The 19,564-nt window shown below is 35.4% G+C and overlaps 1 protein-coding gene across 4 annotated transcripts in view; it reads left to right on the top strand.

Annotated features, from left to right (window-relative positions):
• HOOK3 (hook microtubule tethering protein 3) overlaps positions 1-19,564 on the top strand; it is a 108,924-nt gene that overhangs the window by 51,134 nt on the left and 38,226 nt on the right. For all 4 annotated transcript variants that reach the window (XR_006604080.1, XM_045070957.1, XM_045070956.1 and 1 more), the window contains exons 9-13: positions 965-1,128; positions 6,713-6,853; positions 8,416-8,617; positions 12,765-12,875; positions 13,510-13,597. Coding sequence is in view for 3 of the 4 variants with exons in the window: in XM_045070957.1 (XP_044926892.1) it covers positions 965-1,128; positions 6,713-6,853; positions 8,416-8,617; positions 12,765-12,875; positions 13,510-13,597 (706 nt within the window). In the remaining variant the exon portion in view is untranslated. The remainder of the gene's footprint in view (positions 1-964; positions 1,129-6,712; positions 6,854-8,415; positions 8,618-12,764; positions 12,876-13,509; positions 13,598-19,564) is intronic.

Raw genomic sequence — 19,564 nt, 5'->3', positions numbered from 1 at the left:
CATTCATCTGTTGATGAACATTTGTGTTATTTCTCGTTTTTCTCTATCACAAGCAAAACTGCTGTTAACATTCTTTTTTTTTTTCAAGATTTTATTTATTTATTTGACAGAGAGAAATCACAAGTAGACGGAGAGGCAGGCAGAGAGAGAGAGGGAAGCAGCTTCCCTGCTGAGCAGAGAGCCCCATGCGGGACTCAATCCCAGGACCCTGAGATCATGACCTGAGCCGAAGGCAGCAGCTTAACCCACTGAGCCATCCAGGCGCCCCTGCTGTTAACATTCTTTATAAGTCTTTGTATGGGCCCCGTGCTTTTATTTCTCCTGAGTTAGTAAATACTGACTGGGTCATGTGGTAGTTGCATGTTTAATTTTTTTTTTTTTTTTTTTTTTTTTTTTGTAATGCAATGCTGTTTTCCAAAGTGCCTGAAACATTTTACATTCTCACCAGAGATGTATGAGACTTCCATTTGTTCTACATCTTCAGAGGCTCCTGGGTGGCTCAATCCGTTAAGCATCTGACTCTTGATCCCAGCTCAGGGCATGATCTCAGGATCATGAGTTCAAGCCCTATGTTGGGCTCCACGTGGAGCCTACTTCAAAAAAGTTCTACATCTTTTCCAACACTTGGTATAGCAATATTTTTTATTTGAGCCATTCCGGTAGGAGTGTATGAGTATAACATTGTGGTTTAAATTTGCAATTCCTTAATGATTAATCATGAGTATCCTTTTGTGTGCTTAGTTGCCATTTACATATCTTATTTGGTGTACTATCTTTTCAGATATAAAGAATGAATTCCTGCTTACTCTTACAGTATTGCTCTTCCTGTGCAATATTCCAGAGTAATGTTACAGTTGTAAGGGAAAGTTGATTAAAACAGGCTTTCTAATGGTAATTCACAAGTGATTATGCTGATCATAGTGTAATTAGAAGAAATAATTGCTGTCTTCCTATATGCTAACAGGTTGCAGCATTGCAAGAGGAGAAAAGTAGTCTCTTGGCAGAGAATCAGGTATTAATGGAAAGACTTAATCAGTCTGATTCTATAGAAGATCCTAACAGTCCTGCAGGAAGAAGGCATCTGCAGCTCCAAACTCAGCTGGAACAACTCCAGGAAGAAACATTCAGGTAAAAGACCTCACTAAAGTCTTATTTTTAAGATTTGGTTAACTATCTTTTAATGTTAAAAAATGTAGGGGTAGGGTTTTCAGATAGCTGCAGACCAAGGAGGATGTGAAATAAACAACTTCCCCCAAATCTTACCACATGACACACAATAACTTCACATCTAGGAAAAATTCTATCAAAGCTACACCCTTGGAGGCACCAGGGTGGCACAGTCGGTTTAGTGTCCAGTTCTTGGTTCCAGCTCAAGTCATGATCTCAGGGTCGTGAGATCGAGCCCCATGTTAAGCGCTGCACTGGGCATAGAGTCTGCTTGGGATTCCCTCTCTCCCTTTCCCTCTGCCCCCACTCCCTGCCTCAAATAAATAAATAAATCTTTAAAAAAAAAAAAAAAACATGCTCATTATTACCTGAATACAGAATGCCTCAACTGAAATATAACTGTGAAGAAAACACACATGAGCCATACATCCCACACACTGTCCCACCCCATCCTACTAGGTGCTTTGAGGCAAGTAAAGGCAGACTGAAAAAAAAATTAGAGGAAGACAGAAAAACACTAGTGAAGGGGCCTGAGGGTGAGTTGGAGAGATTAGAAGATTAAATTCACTGAACTACTTTTAAAATAAAAGAAGATTGGATTAGAAACTGCCAGGGGGAAAATACCATAATTAAGCACATCATCTTAAAGGACCAGACTCCATAAAAACATAGAGGCACTGAATTTAAAGAGATTGGTGCCCTTTGCAGACACTTGGTTTAAAGAGACACAATATAAATGCCAGGTGCCTGGTTTATAGAGTCAGACTTACTTAAAAGGCAACCTGATTTAAAGGGACAGTCTTCTAAACACATCTTGGAGAGGAAAAGAGCAAAAGGAAGGAAGAATGACCATTTGGCAGTTGGATGGTGAAAGGGAAAAGAAGAAAAGGAAAAATTTGGTGTGCTGCCAGACAAAACAGAACCACAAAGTTGAAGGACTTAGCAGTAAGAAATAGAATATTTTGTATTCACAGGAAAAGAATAAAAATGATTCTTAAGTCTTATCTAAAACTTCGGAAATAGTCCACCCCCTATGATCTACATCAGCAATTCAAGATTTGGTCTAAGGACCTCTTCAGGTTCTCTGAGACCCTTTGAGAGAGTCTTCCAGACCTCTCTTTTCTGACTACATATCTGTGCGATGGTGGATTTCCTTCGTATAGTTCAGCCAGAAAGTCATCACTACAGATGAATATAGAAATAGCTCTGACAATCCAGCTATCTTTTTTTTTTTCAGCCATCTTCTGTTAAACTGGATTATTTGAATCATAAAAGTATAAAATATTACCACTCTTCTCACTTTTTGATTTAGAATATAGTTATTTTTCATAAACTGTGTTGTCTATAATAATAAAGTGGATATATTACTGATATTTTCAATGTATTTAGATGTTTGTTTTAATTTTTCAATATGATAAATAAACATCAATAGGTAAAACTTACATAAACAAAAGTTCTTTGCAATTTCTGTAATTTTAAGAATGCAAAGGAAGCCCAAAAGTTTTGAGTACCCTTCATCTGCATCTTGACTTTTTTTTTTTTTTTTTTTTTAAGATTTTATTTTTATTTATTTTTGAGAGAGAGAGAGGGCATGCACAAGCTGGGGAAAGGGGCAGAGGGAGAAGCAGACTCCCTGCTGAGCAGGGAGCCCAACGTTGGACTCGATCCCAGGACCCTGGGATCGTGACCTGAGCTGAAGGCAGACACTTAACCGACTGAGTCACCCAGGTGCCCTGCATCTTGATTTTCTAAGACAGAATCAGAAGATAATAAAATTTAAGTATGACTGTACCTTTTCGTTTCTTTTTTTCCCCACCCTTTTGTTTCTAAATTGTGGCTAGGTTTTTAAAGTATGGTTTGGGGAAGTGGTATTTAGAAATATCCTGTCCTTCATTGTAAAGGAAATAGCGTCTAAAGCTTTTATCATTGCAGTACATACTGCAATTTATATTTTGAAGCACTTAAACAATTCAGATACTGTATCAGTACTACATATTTGTGTATCTCAGTATGTATTAATTTTTTTTGAGAGAGAGAAAGAGAGAGCTCTTGTATAAGTGGGACAGAGAGGGAGAGAGTGTGGAGCCCAATAGGAGCCTGGATCTCATGACCCTGGGATCATGACCTGAGCTGAAATCAACAGTCAAGTTACTTAACCGAAAGAGCCACTCAGGCACTCCTCAGTGTTTATTATTCTTTGTAGTCAGATATAATGCTTCTGGCTGATCTTTATTATGACCTTTAATTTCTTTCCCTTTTTTTGAACGTTGGTAGCTTTTTAAGATTTAAGTCTCCTAGTTCTTTTTTTTTTTTTTAAGATTTTATTTATTCACTTGTCAGAAAGAGAGAGAAAGAAAGCACACAAGCAGGCAGAGGCAGGCAGAGGCGGAAAGAGAGGCAGGCTCCCTGCTGAGCAAGGAGCCCGATGCGGGACTCGATCCCACAACCCTGGGATCATGACCTGAGCCGAAGGCAGCGGCTTAACCCACTGAGCCACCCAGGCTTCCCGTGGTCTCATAGTTTATTTTTAATTACAAAAGGGACAATATACCTTTTAATTGGTGAGATCTGGCAGTTACCATTTTAACCAAATCATCAAATTTAGCACCACCCACATTGTACCCAGTGCTATGTAGTATTTGTGCCAAATATTTAACCTGAATGTAATCACAAAGAAATAATCCGAATAAGGAATATCCTTAAAGATGGCTAAGACTACTCGAAAAAGTCAAAGTTATAAAAAACAAAAGAAGAGAAAGACAAAGGGATAATACTATTAAAGATAATCTGAAAATTATCATTGGATCCTGGATTAGGGTGGGGAGAGGGAACTATAAGACATTTTTACAGCAGTTAGTGAAATTTAAATATGGACTACCTATTAGATAATATTATTAAATTAACATTAGTTGTCTTAGATACAAAGATGGTATTATGATGATGTATGAAAGATTGTACTTCTTTATTAGAAGGGTCATGACCTCTGCAGCTTCCTTTTGAAAAGTTCTCTAAAAAATGTATGTGCATTTGTTTTCTAAGCAAATGAGAGAAAGTACGTGAAACAAAATGTTAATAGTAGGTGAATCTGGCAAAGGATATGCAGATTTTCATTGATCTGCCTTTCCAATTGTCATAGATTTCAGTTACTTAAAAATAAAGAGTTGGGGAGGGTTTTCCAGACAGTGGTAACAGCTGGCGCATTAAGCCTTTGCTTCCATTTTTTCCTCCCTTACATCAGCATCAGCAAAAATAATTTTAAGAAAAGAAAAATCCTAACATCAAAAAAAAGGAGTACTGACATCTCATTTATGAATTTTTTAAAAATAATCCTAACTAAAACAATAGCAAATTCAATACAGTACTGTATTAAAATAAACTTTATCCCAGAAGTGTTAACCTGTCGAATATTGTTAAGTCTATTACAATAACTATTAAATTTATTATTTTAGTTCCTTCAATGCATAAGTTAAAGGACAAAGAATAGTATAAAATAAGCTTGGTGTATGAAATTCTCAGTAAAGTTAAGAACAAGATGAGGATGAGTATTAATCTAATATTTGAATTTTTCTTAGACATTCTATAAATCCTGGCTTTGCCACTTAGTATTTCTGTAACCTTGGGCATGCCTCCATTTCATCCACTATAAAATGGTCTTAATAATTACCTACCTTCGGGGCACCTGGGTGGCCCAGTGGGTTAAAGCTTCTTCCTTCGGCTCAGGTCATGATCCCAGGGTCCTGGGGTAGAGCCCTGCATCAGCCTCTCGGCTTAGCAGGGAGCCTGCTTCCTCATCTCTTGTCTCTCTCTGCGTGCCTCTCTGCCTACTTGTGATCTCTGTCTGTCAAATAAATAAATAAATCTCTAAAAAATAAAAATAAAAAATAATTACCTACCTTGTAGAAATTTTTAGTATTAAATGAGTTAACATATGTAAAGTGCTGAGAATATTGCCTGGCACATACAATTTTAGTTATTACTTTTCTAGAAAATGAAACGGAAATGACATAAAAATTTTGGAAAGACCAAAAACAAATGATCATTAAATGTAATCATTAAAATCATTAAAAGTAATAGGCTCGTCCACCTAGAAAATGTTAAGTGAATCAACTGAAAAGTTCTCAGAACCAGTAAACAGTTAATGGGAGAGGGGAACTATAAGACATTTGTATAGGTCATAAGGTTTTCTATCAATAACTGGTTATCATCAGGAAAAATTTGGCATTTATAAATACAAAAGTATTCAAAGAATAAATTCAAAAGAAATATGAAGGACTTATATGATGGAAACTTCTGTTATACATAGAAATTATTTAAATATATGGAGAGAGATAACATGTTAACATGTTTTGTTTGTTTACATGTTTTTAATGAAAGATTGTAAGAATGCCATTTTCTCTTAAATTGTTAATTTTAACTCGATTCCAATTTAAATTTTATTTTCACCTGGACGTATTGATGACCAAGAGGTTCCCAGAACATTTACACACAAAGTATAATAAAGGAGTACTTTCCATGTCCAATGTTGAAATATTTATTTCTCTACTAATTTTAAAAGCTTGGTACTGGTGCAGCAAAATACAGACAAACTAGTAATACAAGCAAAGATCCAAAACCAACCCAAGTGTATATAAAAATGTGTAATCAAGGCAGCATTTTTTTAAATCAATAGGTAAAGGTTAAATTATTTGTTAAATGATTTTGGGGTCATGGATAGATATTTTGGCAGGAAAAGTTAGATTTCTACATTATATCATATAATGAATTCAAGGGGAAATGAGAATTTCATGTTAAAAATGAAAGTATATAAATCCTAATGGAAAATATAGAATAAAGGAAAAAATCTTTAATCATACACTTTAAAGTGGAAACCATAAAGTATAAAATTAATCAATAGAATTACGTAAAACTTACGTATTTCTGTTAACAGAAATTTTATAATCCTTAATGTTAACAGAAATTTTATAATCCTTAATGTTAACATTAAGGATTATATAAATTAAATTGAAAGTAAATAATCAAAAATAAATATTTGTGACAAGACAGTCTTGTAAATCAAAAGAAGGCTTTATGTTAAGCAAAATAAAGTAAGAAGTAGGAATAGTATTATCCATATTTAGAGGGAAAAGAGCTATGAATAGCAACCGGCCTGGAGGATGCACTCAAAAATGTTAACAGTATGATCTATTTAGATCAATACATGATTTTTATCTTCTTTGCTTTTCTATATTTTGTAAACTTTCAACAAGAAACCTATGTTAATTTCATAGTAAAAAAATAAAGCTTTAAATGAATTACGTGTGCTGTCTTTTGAAAAATATTTCTTGACCTCCAATTTTTTGAATAGAGGAGTGGTGATCAGTTGTAAGTTTCCGCAAGCCTTGGACCAGTGGAATCTGTTTTCAGGACGGTTAAAACTTAGAGAGAGAGTTTATGGTCACAGGAGATTGAAGAGTTTTTTCTTCTGTTTTTATTTCCTTTTATCGTTCAAAGGAGAATTGCTAGACAATAAATAGTACTTTCTTGGTCTATTTTGTTTTGGTTACAGACTAGAAGCAGCCAAAGATGATTATCGTATACGCTGTGAAGAGTTAGAAAAGGAAATCTCTGAACTTCGGCAACAGAATGATGAACTGACCACTTTGGCAGATGAAGCTCAGTCTCTAAAAGATGAAATAGATGTTCTTAGGTAAACAGTCTTCCCATCTTGTTACAATCTCAGGCCTGTCGTCACCCAGAACACCTCTACCAATGATGTGACGAACTCTAGGATCTCTGAACACAGCATGGTGTTTAAGAGAGCTTAACCCTTCTGGACTACCTGAGTTCAGATTCCAGTGCTACCATTCATTTAATCTCTATGTAACCCTTTTCTCATCTGTAAAATGGAGGTGATGCACATACCCACCTCAGATTGATACGCAGAACGGAATTGATATTTCTAAACAGCTGGGACAGTATCTAGCAAGTACGTGCTATATAAATGTTAAATAGAAATTAACCTCCAACCATTGCTTCATACTTGCGTAGCTCTGGAGCTTTTCTTATTACGACTCCTTTTCTTTAATTTCAAGTCCTCTGGTCACAGTCTTCCTCTTCCTTGGATGCTGTCACACCCACGAGGAGTCATTTCCTTGCTAGACCATTTTATCTGCACTTTGCCTGTTCCTCACTAAGCGCCTTCACTCCCTGCCACCTCATTTTCTGACCATTCCACTTGTATAATCTATCCTCTGTTGGATCATTCCAGCCATTTTAACTTTTGCTCTTTGAATACTGAGAAGGAATAGAGAAAATCACATAGTGCTATAGTTTTGTCCTGCTATAAATTCATGATCTTTAGTCTTCATTGGGTTCTTACCTGTGGTCCACCATTCTGCTCATCATAGATAGTTCTGTCTCCCATTCCTCTCATAGCTAGTACATATTTCCATAACTTCTCACCTGGATGCCCACCCCCCCACACTTCTCCATGCCTTAGTGTCAGTGGATGACATTGTCTCCTACTGCATCAAGGAAAGGGGCCATGAACTGTGGGACTCTCTATGTCCTGTAGTTCCTGCAGCTAACTGCCCTGCGTTCCCACCCTCTTTTCATTTTTGCTTTTAGAATGTAGACTTGTTATTCTTTCTAACGTCTAGTACTAATTCCTTTTTAAGTGCTCTGGATCTCAACACTTCTTGCTTACACAAGGACTGTGTAATCAGTCATCATTTCTCTTAGCATCTGGATCTCCCACCTTAGCATATGTTTATATGTTTAGGTCTCTTTCCTCTTAGACAGAAAGACTTACTACTCTCTGCTTCCCTCCAAAACAAATTCTAGATCACACAAGGTGAAATCTACATTGTCTCCTTAACTCCCTAAAATTTGCCACCTCCTGCCCCCACTACTCCATGAAAAGAGCTGTTCCTGTGGTCATTAATAACATTCTAATTGCCAGATCATTTGGACCCTGCACAGTTTATTTTGCTTTTGAGCTACATGTGACTCTGCTCGTTACCCCTCCCACACACACACCACCAGCACCACTTGTTTTCCTTAAATTACATAACATTCTCCATTACACATTTTGCCGTAATTTTGGTCGTCGTTTTTAGCCTGAACAAAACATTAATCTGGAATCACCTTGGGTCTTATAATTTCATTAGCATGTGTTCTTTTCTGGCAGTCCCTCTTGGGTTAGCACTATTAAAACAGCTTTACAGCTCTGGATATGTTTCTGATTTCTGATTTCCCATCTCATTCTAGACATTCTTCTGATAAAGTGTCTAAACTAGAAGGCCAAGTGGAATCATATAAAAAGAAGCTAGAAGATCTTGGTGATTTGAGGCGTCAGGTTAAACTCTTAGAAGAAAAGAATACTATGTATATGCAGAACACTGTCAGTCTAGAGGAAGAGTTAAGAAAAGCCAATGCAGCTCGAAGTCAACTTGAGACATATAAGAGACAGGTAAAAAGAATAGTAACAAAGTTTCTTGATGATGTTTTCAGGCACGTTCTCCATTATAACCTTGTGGCTTACCAAAAATCCTCTTACTTTTGTTTTCAAGGTATTGTATTTTACCTACGAAACTTAGGGTTTTTTTGTTGTTTTTTCTTAACTTAGTTTTAAATTTTAATTCCAATGTAGTTAACATTGAAACTTAATTCTTATCCAGTGGTTATTGACTAGTGTCCATAGCAGATCCTTCTGTTGTTTTTTATTTTTAAATTATTATGTAATACAAAATACACAGAAGTAAAAGAATGATACAAGTGTCTATGCTTAAAGAATAAAACAGACTCTTCCCCTCCCCATTATAGTAACCACTGTACTATTTTGTAGTTTTCATTCCATGCATCTCTTTATTCATTTGGTGCATATATATTAGTTCATATATATATAATGTATAACACTTTTGACATGGTTCAGAACTATATAAATGATATAATAAAAGGGCTCTTCTGTGATTTACTTTGCTCGGTGTATTTGGGAAATTTGTTTATGTTGATAGGTATAAAGATAGCTTTATCTGTACCACTATATGCTATTATTTGGAGTCACTATACCACAGTTTACCCATTTTCCCATTGAAGGACGTACAGGATGTTTTAACTTTTTTTTTTTTTTTTTTTTAATTTAAGTGCCACTATACATACAATGAGAACATGTACTCTTCTATACATGTGTGAAAGTTTTACAGCTATATGGAATCTCTTCCTTAGAGTATCTTCATTTAATTAGATATTGCTAAATTGTTCTTCAAAGTGACTGTATTACTAAACAGAAGTTTTATGAATTCCTCTTGCTCTGCATCATCACCAACACATAGTATTGTCATACTTGAAATATTGCCAATTGGATGAATATGAAATAGTGTCTCCTCATGATTATACTTTGCATTACCCTAATTACAAATATCTTTACTGATCACAGTTCTTTTGTGAATGGCCCACTTTAAATCTTTTATTCATTTTTACAACTATATTATTTTTTCTTACTGATTTCTGTAAGGTCTTTATATGTTCTTACTATTAATCTTTTGTCGGTTACACTTGCTGCGTTTATTTCCTGCCAATCTGTAACCTGTCTCTCTCTCTTTTTTTTTTTTTTTAGATTAATTCTAAGATAATGAACTTTAAATATCTTTTTATGATCTGTACCTTTTATGTCTTAAATCATTTCCTACATAAGAGTGTAAGCCAACCTTTTATTTTGTTAACAAAGATTTAAAGTTTGTTTTGCACAGTTAGGTCTCTTATCCACATGGAATTAGTTCTTGTGTAGGATGCTAGGTTAAAGATCCAGGTGAAACTTTATTATCTGTGTAGGCAACCATTCAACCTAGTGCCATTTATTTAATAGTTTCTTCCACAAGGACCTGCAATTCTATCTTAGAAGTACCTATATTTTCCATCTTAAATGTAAGTTTGTTTCTTGGCACTCTCTTCTGTTTCACTGGTTTATTTGTCTAGTCTTACACCAATATCCCACTTATTATTATCTATAGTTTTTTAGTAATTTGATATTTGATAATACACACACCTTGTTCTTTTTCAAAACTGTCCATTAGGCCTTTTCCTTCCCTTTATACCCAAAACTTTTGGGAATTGGAATTACATTGATGCTGTTGATTAATTTGGGGAGAATTGACATCTTTACAACAGTGAATGTTCCTGTTGGTGAATACATCTTTCCATTTATTTAGGTCTTCAGTGTCTTTCAGTTAAGTTTTTATAAGTTTCTTCTAAATGCCATGTACATGTTTTGTTGATTTTATAACTGCAGTTAGCAAAATAAAAGATCATTTTTAGTTTGTCGCTCATTTAAATGATTGAAATTGATTTTTATGTACATTTTACAACCATACCAGATTCTCATATTACTTCTAATAATGTCTGTAGGGTCTCTCATCAGAAGTCATAGACAAATTAGAGCAGTTTTGTTTCTTTCTACTCCACACCCTTTTTCTTTTTAATCAACACATTTGACTTGTAATACAGCTCTGAATAGAATTAATCATAGTAGACAACCATTTCTTGTTGATTTTATACAGAATGCTTTAAATGTTTTACCAGCATATATTACCATGTTGAACTCCAGTTGTTTATCTTAAATGGAGGCTGAATTTAATCAGCTCCTTTTCCTATACCCTGGAGAGATACCTGAACTACTATTCCTTTCTATTAATGTGATTAATTATATTAATGTATTGTTGATGCTTAAACCATCCTTGTATTCCTGAGTTAAACTTCATAGAGTCACTGAGAATTTGTTGTTTTCACATTGTTAGTTTTGCTTTGTTCATTTTACGTAGAATCTTTTTCCTCTATGATTCACTTGAAGTTCTCTATCTCATACTTTCCTGATCTGATTTTGGTATCAAAACTATATACTAGCTTAAAATGAGTCGAAGAAGTTTTAGTAGAACAGCTCTGTACACCATGAATGACTAGCAAATTTTTTTGCTGGCTACATTACTTTCCCACATTTTATTATAAACTTTTCAACACACAATAAAGTTGAAAGAATTAGTGAACTTGAACATGGCCTGAGAAATTACCCCAAATAAATGTACCCCAGGAAAACTATGTGTGAAATTTAAACATATTAAATTAAAATGAGATGATTTAATTAGGGTTTCAGAAGAGAGAACAGCAAGAGTTCAAGACCTTTGAAGAAAAGAATGCCTGAACAGGAGCACCTGAGTGGCTCAGTCGGTTAGGCATCATCTGCCTTCAGCTCCAGTCATGATCCCAGGGTCCTGCTTCTCCCTCTTCTTCTTCTTCCTTGTGCTCTGTGTACACCACCCCCATCAAATAAATAAATGGAAAAAAAACCTGAACATATTTTAGAACTAATGAAGTACATTACAGATAGTATTAACAATGAATTACAAAACAAATAAGGAGTCAATAACTTGAAATATTGCAGTACAATTCTATAATATATGAATTCTCTCTACCTATTTTGATCTGTGGCTTAATGTATTTTTTCAATGATAGTATTTTTCTTTCCACAGGTTCTCTGAGTGTTCTTTCAAACCTGCCCGATCATCTTCCTTTCATAATTTAGATTTGTGTCTCTATTCTCTTTATGTATTAATCTTTGTATTTTATAACTGATAATTCCAATCAAATCTTTATAGGTCTTACTCTACTACTTTATTGTTACTACTGTTAATGTTTTCCTAACTGGTAGTTATGGTCGCTTCTTTATGGCCTTTGCTCTTTCATTTGGCTCATCTTTCTCTTCAGGAATACTTGGGGGTTTGGTTGATTTTGTGTTTGCTTTGTTTAGGCCATGTATTTCACAGCACTACCAACCAAGACTAAATTAATTGCTTGAGTTAAGATTTGCAAGATAAATCATGTGATAAAAACGAAAACAAATCTACCTATTAGCAGGCCATAGTTAGAATCAGAATTTCAAGTTACACTTCATTTTAAAGATTTTATTTATTTATTTGACAGAGAGAGATCACAGTAGAGAGGCAGGCAGAGAGAGAAAGAAAGGAAAGCAGGCTTTCTGCTGAGCAGAGATCCCAATGCGGGACTCGATCCCAGGACCCTGAGATCATGACCTGAGCCGAAGGCAGCGGCTTAACCCACTGAGCCACCCAGGTGCCCCACAACATCTTCTTTTAAATTTGGAGTTCTAGATTCCTGGTATTAACAGTTGGTAGGTGCCTCATGATACTGCATAGCTTCCACACAAACTTCTCACTGCAGTTTTTGCCCCTGAAGGTTTCCCTTACTTTCTTATAAGCTTAGCTGTGCAATTGGACTGTTTTCCGTTCATGTTTCTTTGGCTTTGTGCTCAAAGAGTTTGAGACTCCTTTGTTACCTGTATAATAGGATATGGAAGCCTGTTCTATAGGTTCTTTCATGATTTTGTACATTACTAATCTGGATGGTCTGGTTTTAGAACCCATAATGCCTGGGCAGATGTTTTCTACTAGATCTCTTGTTGGGATAGGCTGCTATGTCATACACTTTTTTTTTTTTTTTTTTTTAAGTATATATGGGGCAGGGAGTTTTCATAGTTCTGCAAAAGAAAACAATGAAAATTTTTAATGTTTCAGATTATACAAATTAATGGTACCTTTCTGAATCAGGTAGTAGAACTACAAAATAGATTATCTGAAGAATCGAAGAAAGCAGATAAATTAGATTTTGAATATAAGCGGCTAAAAGAAAAAGTTGACAGTCTTCAAAAAGAAAAGGATGTGAGTATAAGGCGTTTTGGCTTTGAGCACTGCTAAAATTAAGATAATGATATTTGATGCCTTCTATTAATAAATTATTTAATTAGAGATCCTGTTTGTTTTTAAATTATAGATTAACATATGTGTTTCACAAATAAATCTAAAATAGAAGATTAAAAGAATATTTTTGGTTACACTAATTTCTTTTGTATATCTTTATCTTTTTTATTACTGTTGCTTCTTATACATTGTTCTCCTCATTACTTTCTAAAAATTTGTGTAGCTTTTTGTTTTCTGTAGAGTTAATACAGAGAACACAATATATTTTTTTGTTCAGCAAATTTTGAATCTTTTAAAAATGTTTACTTTGTAATGGTTTATGAATATTTAAAGGCTTTGCTGTTTGATTTTTTTATGTCTAATGAAAGGAATGTCATTTATGTAATGTACTTATGTTAAGGCAGTGTAGACACTTTTGTTTCTTATGTTTAACTGTGGATAACATTGTCTTACACATTATGATCTTTCTGTGGAAGATCAAAAGTGAAACATGCCCATTTTCCCTGATGTTCATCATTCTTTTAGGTAAGGCAGAGGCCACTGATGAATAAATTTATAAAACTTATAACTTTCCTTCTTTTTAATGTCCCTCCAGAGGTTAAGAACAGAAAGGGATTCTCTGAAGGAAACCATTGAAGAGCTTCGTTGTGTACAGGCTCAAGAAGGACAACTCACAACTCAAGGTAAAAACTTTTCAGTAGCCAGGATTGTTTATTTCTTATGGTAACGGTAGAAATTTTAGCTTCAGGGACTCCTGGGTGGCTCACTATTTTTTTTTTTTTTTTTAAGATTTTATTTATTTGACAGAGATCACAAGTAGGCAGAGAGGCAGGCAAAGAGAGAGGAAGGGAAGCAGACTCCCTGCTGAGCAGAGAGCCCAATGTGGGGCTCGATCCCAGGACTCTGGGATCATGACCTGAGCCGAAGGCAGAGGCTTTAACCCACTGAGCCACCCAGGTGCCCCGAGTGGCCAACTCTTGATTTTGCCTCAGGTTATGATCTCAGAGTCCTGGGATCAAGCCCCATGTTGGGCTCCACACTAAGTAGGGAGTCTGCTTGAAGATTCTCCCTCTGCCCCTATCCTCCTCCCCCACACTTGCATGCTCTCTTTATCTCTCTAAAATAAATTAATTTTTTTTTTAAGATTTTATTTATTTGATAGACAGAGATCACAAGTAGAAAGAGAGGCAGACAGAGAGAGAGGAGGAAGCAGGCTCCCCTCAGAGCAGAGAGCCCGATGCGGGGCTCGATCCCAGGACCCTGGGATCATGACCTGAGCCGAAGGCAGAGGCTTTAACCCACTGAGCCACCCAGGTGCCCCTAAAATAAATTAAGTTTTTAAAAAATTTAGATTTATTTTAAAGTGCTTGTACCAATGGATGGAAATGAAAAATCAGTGAACAGGCCATGAAGTTGATATAAATTCTAAACTGTTATCCAGATTTTATGGCAAATAGGGTGTAGTAATGAGACCAGATTTACTTGCCCATTTTGTATTTTAGTTATATTTAAATATTGAATTTTGTTAGGTCAAAGCGTAAACATTTGTTAAGTCACCTGCATTAATAATAAACCTGGAAAGTTATTCTGGCAAGTTTCTTATGACCGCCTTAAAAGTCAAACTTTCTAAGTCAGTGGGGTTTTGGGGGTTTTTTTCCTACCTGAGATGTGGGGTGGATATCAGTCCATTACAGGACTTCTGTCCAAAGTAGAGCTCTGCTGTTCTCACAGGGGAGGAGCAGCACTTAGCTCAGAGTTAGTCCCTCCCACTTTTGTCATCTTGCTGGCAGATGTGGAACCCGAACAGTGACTTGCACAGCTTCACAGTTGTTTGTGCCCCTCTAGTATCCAGCCCTTGGCTTTTCAGTTACCTGAAACTGGAATTTCCTCCTGACTACACCCTCCTTTTTCTCCTCCTCATTCATTCTACCTGTTGCATTTCACCTTTAACCCCCTCTTTGTTGTTTCTGTTGATAAGCTGGACAGTTCTCTTCTGGCACCTTTTTCCAGCTCACACAGTCTGCCAAGCAGCCATTTTAACTGTTTTCCTCACCACTGTCTTTCCTTATCTTGAAAACTTGTGAAACCCCAATTCAGATAGCCTAAAGTTTTTTTCTCTATTCCAAATTAACCAGGGCCTGCTAAAGACAATTATATATCTTTCTCTTTTTTCTTTTTTTTTTTTAAAGGTATAATTGGCATATAACATTATGTTAGTTTCAGGTGTACAATCTAATGATTAATTATTTGTATATATTCTGAAATGATCACCACACTAAGTCCAATTAACATCCATCAACATACATAGTTAGAAAATTTGCTTCTCTTGTGATGAGAACTTTTAAGATCTATTCTCAGCAACTTTCAGATATGTAATACAATATTATTAACTATGGTCACCATACTGTGTACATTATATCCTTGTGACTTAGTTATATTGTATCTGGAAGTTTGTACCTTTTGACCCCCTTCACCCATTTTGCCCACCCTCTACATCCCACCGCTGGCAGCCACCAATCAGTTCTCTATTTGTGAGCTTGGGTTTTTTTTTGTTCTTGTTTTTTGTTTTGTTTTCTTTAGCGTCCACATACAAGTGTCATCACAGAGTAGGTCTGTATGTATCAGACATACATCTATTTTCCTGTATTTGAGTTATTTCACTTAGTGTCATGCTCTCAAGGTTCATAATACCACAAATGGCAAGATTTCGTTCTTTTTATGACTGAATAATATTTATACACACAAACACTTGCCCCCTACAGTTTGTTTATTCATTTATCAATTGATGAAACTTAGGTTGTTTCCATGTCTTAACTATTGTAAATAGTAAGAGCACAGATATTTTCTCAAGTTAGTATTTTCATTTACTGTCTATAAATTCCCAGAAGAGGAATTGCTGGGTCATTTGCTATATCTATTTTTAATTTTTTAAGGATCCTCCATACTGTTTTCCACAGTGACTACACCAAATTACATTCCTTCCAAAAGTGCACAAAGTTTCTCTTTTCTCCACATCATCACAGCTTATTATCTTGTCCTTTGGATAATAGCTACTCTAACAGGTGTGAGGTGACATCTCATTGTAGTTTTGATATGCCTCTCCCTGATTATGAGTGATGTTGAACATCTTTTCATGTGTGTGTTGGCCATCTGTTTGTCTTTGTAAAAATGCTTATTCATATCCTCTGCCCATTTCTTAATTGTTTTTGCAGTTGAGTTGTATGAGTTCTTTGTTTTCAGTATTAATCCCTTATCAGATGTATAGTTTGCAAGTATTTTCATCCATTTATTATATTGCCTTTTCATCTTGTTCATAGTTTTCTTTGCTGTGCAGAGGTTTTTTAGTTTATAGTAGTCAGAAATAGATTTTTGCTTTTGAGAAAAGTATGTATTTTTACACACACATACACACACATAATTTTTTCTGAATGTAATTGGACCCTTGTTGCTGCTTGGTAATCCTTTCATGTATCTCTAACCAACTGTATGAGATTTCCCAAAATTTAGGCATCAGCCTAAGCCTTAATTCTTTAACTCTCAGCTCCTTTGTCATCAAGAGAGGCCATCTTATTTAAATTTACACATTTGTTTTTTTGCTACCTATAAACCTCTTACGTTTTAACCTTATTTATGTATATGTTGTTGACCTAGGAATTTTGCTCTAAAAATTTACCGTAATGAATTAAAGCGTTATTTACAATATTAAAATTTAGAAACAACCTAAAAGTTAGCAGTCTTATTCAACTGTATCCTGTAGAGCCATTAAAAAGAATGAAGTAGATCATACATGCCTGACATGGAGAGTTGTGTATGTTATATCAACTTTAAAAAAAAGTTGGTGACATTGTGATAAACTTAGCAAGAGTGTTCTAAGAAATAGAAGGAAACTTCCTGAACCTGATCAAGTATAACTATGAAAAACCTACAGCCAACCTGATACTTACTGCTTTTCCCCTAAGATCAGAAACAAGGCAAGGATGATCACTTTTTTTCCCCCCTATTTTGTTATTATTTACTAAGCTCCAATATAGTTAACATACAGTGTTATATTGGTTTCAAGTGTGCAATATAGTGATTCAGGAATTCTGTACATTTCTTAGTGCTCATCAAGATAAGTGTACTTAATCCCCATCACCTATTTCATCCATCCCTCCGCTTTCCCTCTGGTAAGTTGTCTGTTCTCTGTAGTTGAGTGAGAGTCTACTTTTAGATTTGTCATTTTCTTTTTCTTTTTTTTTTTCTTTTTTTTTTTTTGAGAGAGATAGAGAGTGGAAGCAAGGAGGGACCAAGGGAGAGGGAGAGAGAAAATCTTAGCATTATACTCTCTAGCTCCATCCATGTTGTTGCAAATGGCAAGATCTCATTCTTTCTAATGACCAAATACTATTCCAGTGTGTGTGTGTGTGTGTGTGTGTGTGTGTGTGTGTGTGTACCACCTCTTCTTTATCCATTTATCTATCATTGGATACTTTGGCTGCTTCCATAATTTGGCTGTGGTAAATAATGCTGCAGTAAACATGGGGGTGCATATAAGGATGTTCACTTCTCTTCATCATAGTATCAGAGTTTCTAGGCAGTACAGTCAGGCAAGAAAAGAAATAAAAGGCATTCAGATTGGAAAGGAGGATGTAAAAAAAAAGATCATAGAACTAGTAAATGAGTTCAGCAAAGTCTCAGGATAAAAGATTGGTGTATAAATACCAACTATATTTCTGTGTACTACTAGTAAATAATATGAAAATGAAACTACAGTAGTATCATAATGATTTAAATGCTTGGGAATAGGTTTAACAAAGTGTAAGACTTGTATACTGAAAATTATAAATCATTGCTGACATAAAGACCTAGGTATATGGGAACTCCTGGGTGGCTCAGTCAGTTAAGTGCCTGCCTTCAGCTGAGGTCATGATTACCAGGGTCCCAGGGTTGAGTCCCACATCAGGCTCCCTGTTCAGCAAGGAGCCTGCTTCTCCCTCAGCCTGCCGCTGCCCCCCTGCTTACACTCACTCTCTCTCACTCTCTCTCTGACAAATAAGTAAATAAAACCTTTAAAAAAAAATCTAGCCATATGGAGAGACAGTCCATGTTCTGGTATCAGAAAATTAACTAGTTAAGATTGCAGTTCTCTTTATGATTTAAAGATGTGCAATCCCAGTCAGATTCTTAGCACACTTCTTTTGTAGGAATGGACAAGCTAATCCAACAATTTATATGATACTTCAAAGGAGATAGTATAACAAAAAATATATATATATCATGGAAAGGAAAAGTTTGGACAGCTCACACATTCTAGTTTCAAAACAATAAAACTACTATAATTGAAGTGCATGAAATTCACGTAAGGATAGACATCTCAAGATAATAGTGTAGCACATGAATAAAATGAAGGAAAAAATCACCTGATCATCTCAATTGATACAGAAAAGGCATTTGACAAAATCTAACACCCTTTCATCATAAAATACATGCACACACACACCATAAACACTCCATAAATTAGGGAGAGTAAAAGAAAGGGAATTTCCATAATGTGATAAAAACTATATATGACAAACCCACAGTGCACATCATACTCAGTAAATGCTTTTCCTTTAAGATTAGAAGCAAGACAATTATACCGACTACCACCACTTTTATACTTCTATTCAAAATAGCACATATCTAGCCAGAGCAATTAGACCAAATTTTTTTTTTTTATCTGAATTGGAAAGGAAGAACTAAAACTATCTCTGCAGATGACATGATCACCAAAATAAAAAAACATCTCTTGGAACTAATAAAATGAATTCAGCAAATTTGCAGGAATACAACTCAGTTACATTAGCTACAAAAATAAATATATATGCATACACTAATAATGAACAATACAAAAAGGAAATTAAAATTTTATTTACAATAGGATCAAAAGGAATAAAATATTTGGAAATAAATTTAACCAAGGAGGCGAAGACTTGCACCCTGAAAACTGCAAAAGTATTGAGATAACAATACTACCAAAAGCAATCTACAGATCCAGTACAGTCCTTACTAAAATATTAATGGCATTTTTGCAGAAATAGAAAAACCCATCCTAAATTCATATGGAATGTCAGTGGACCCTGACTAGCCAGAGTAGTCTTGAAAAAGATTGGGAGAGCAATCAAAGCAGTGGGTATAGGCATTAAGGACAGTCATGTAGACCGATGGAATAGAATAGAGAGCCCAGAAATAAACCCTCCTATGGTCAGTTGATTTTCAGAAACAGTGTGAAGACCATTCAGTGGTGGAACTGAAAGTCTTTTCAACATACTATGCTGGAAAAACTGGATATCCACATCCAAAAGCATAAAGTTGTACCTTATGCCATATTTAAAAAATGAACTCAAAATGGATAAAAGACCTAAATGTAAGGGTTAAAACTATAAAACTGGGACGCCTGGGTGGCTCAGTTGGTTAAGCAGCTGCCTTCGGCACAGGTCATGATCCCAGCGTCCTGGGATCGAGTCCCACATCGGGCTCCTTGCTCAGCAGGGAGCCTGCTTCTCCCTCTGCCTCTGCCTGCCATTCTGTCTGCCTGTGCTCACTCTCTCCCCCTCTCTCTCTCTGATAAATAAATAAAATCTTTAAAAAAAAATTTAAAAAAAATAATATTAAAAAATAAAAAAAATAAA

Source organism: Mustela putorius, unplaced genomic scaffold (genome assembly GCF_011764305.1).
Source record: "Mustela putorius furo isolate JIRA1106 unplaced genomic scaffold, ASM1176430v1.1 tig00003976_pilon_pilon_pilon, whole genome shotgun sequence".
Classification (NCBI taxonomy): domain Eukaryota; kingdom Metazoa; phylum Chordata; class Mammalia; order Carnivora; family Mustelidae; genus Mustela; species Mustela putorius.
The sequence above is the reverse complement of the archived record's forward strand: the minus strand, read 5'-3'. Positions and strand labels throughout refer to the sequence as shown.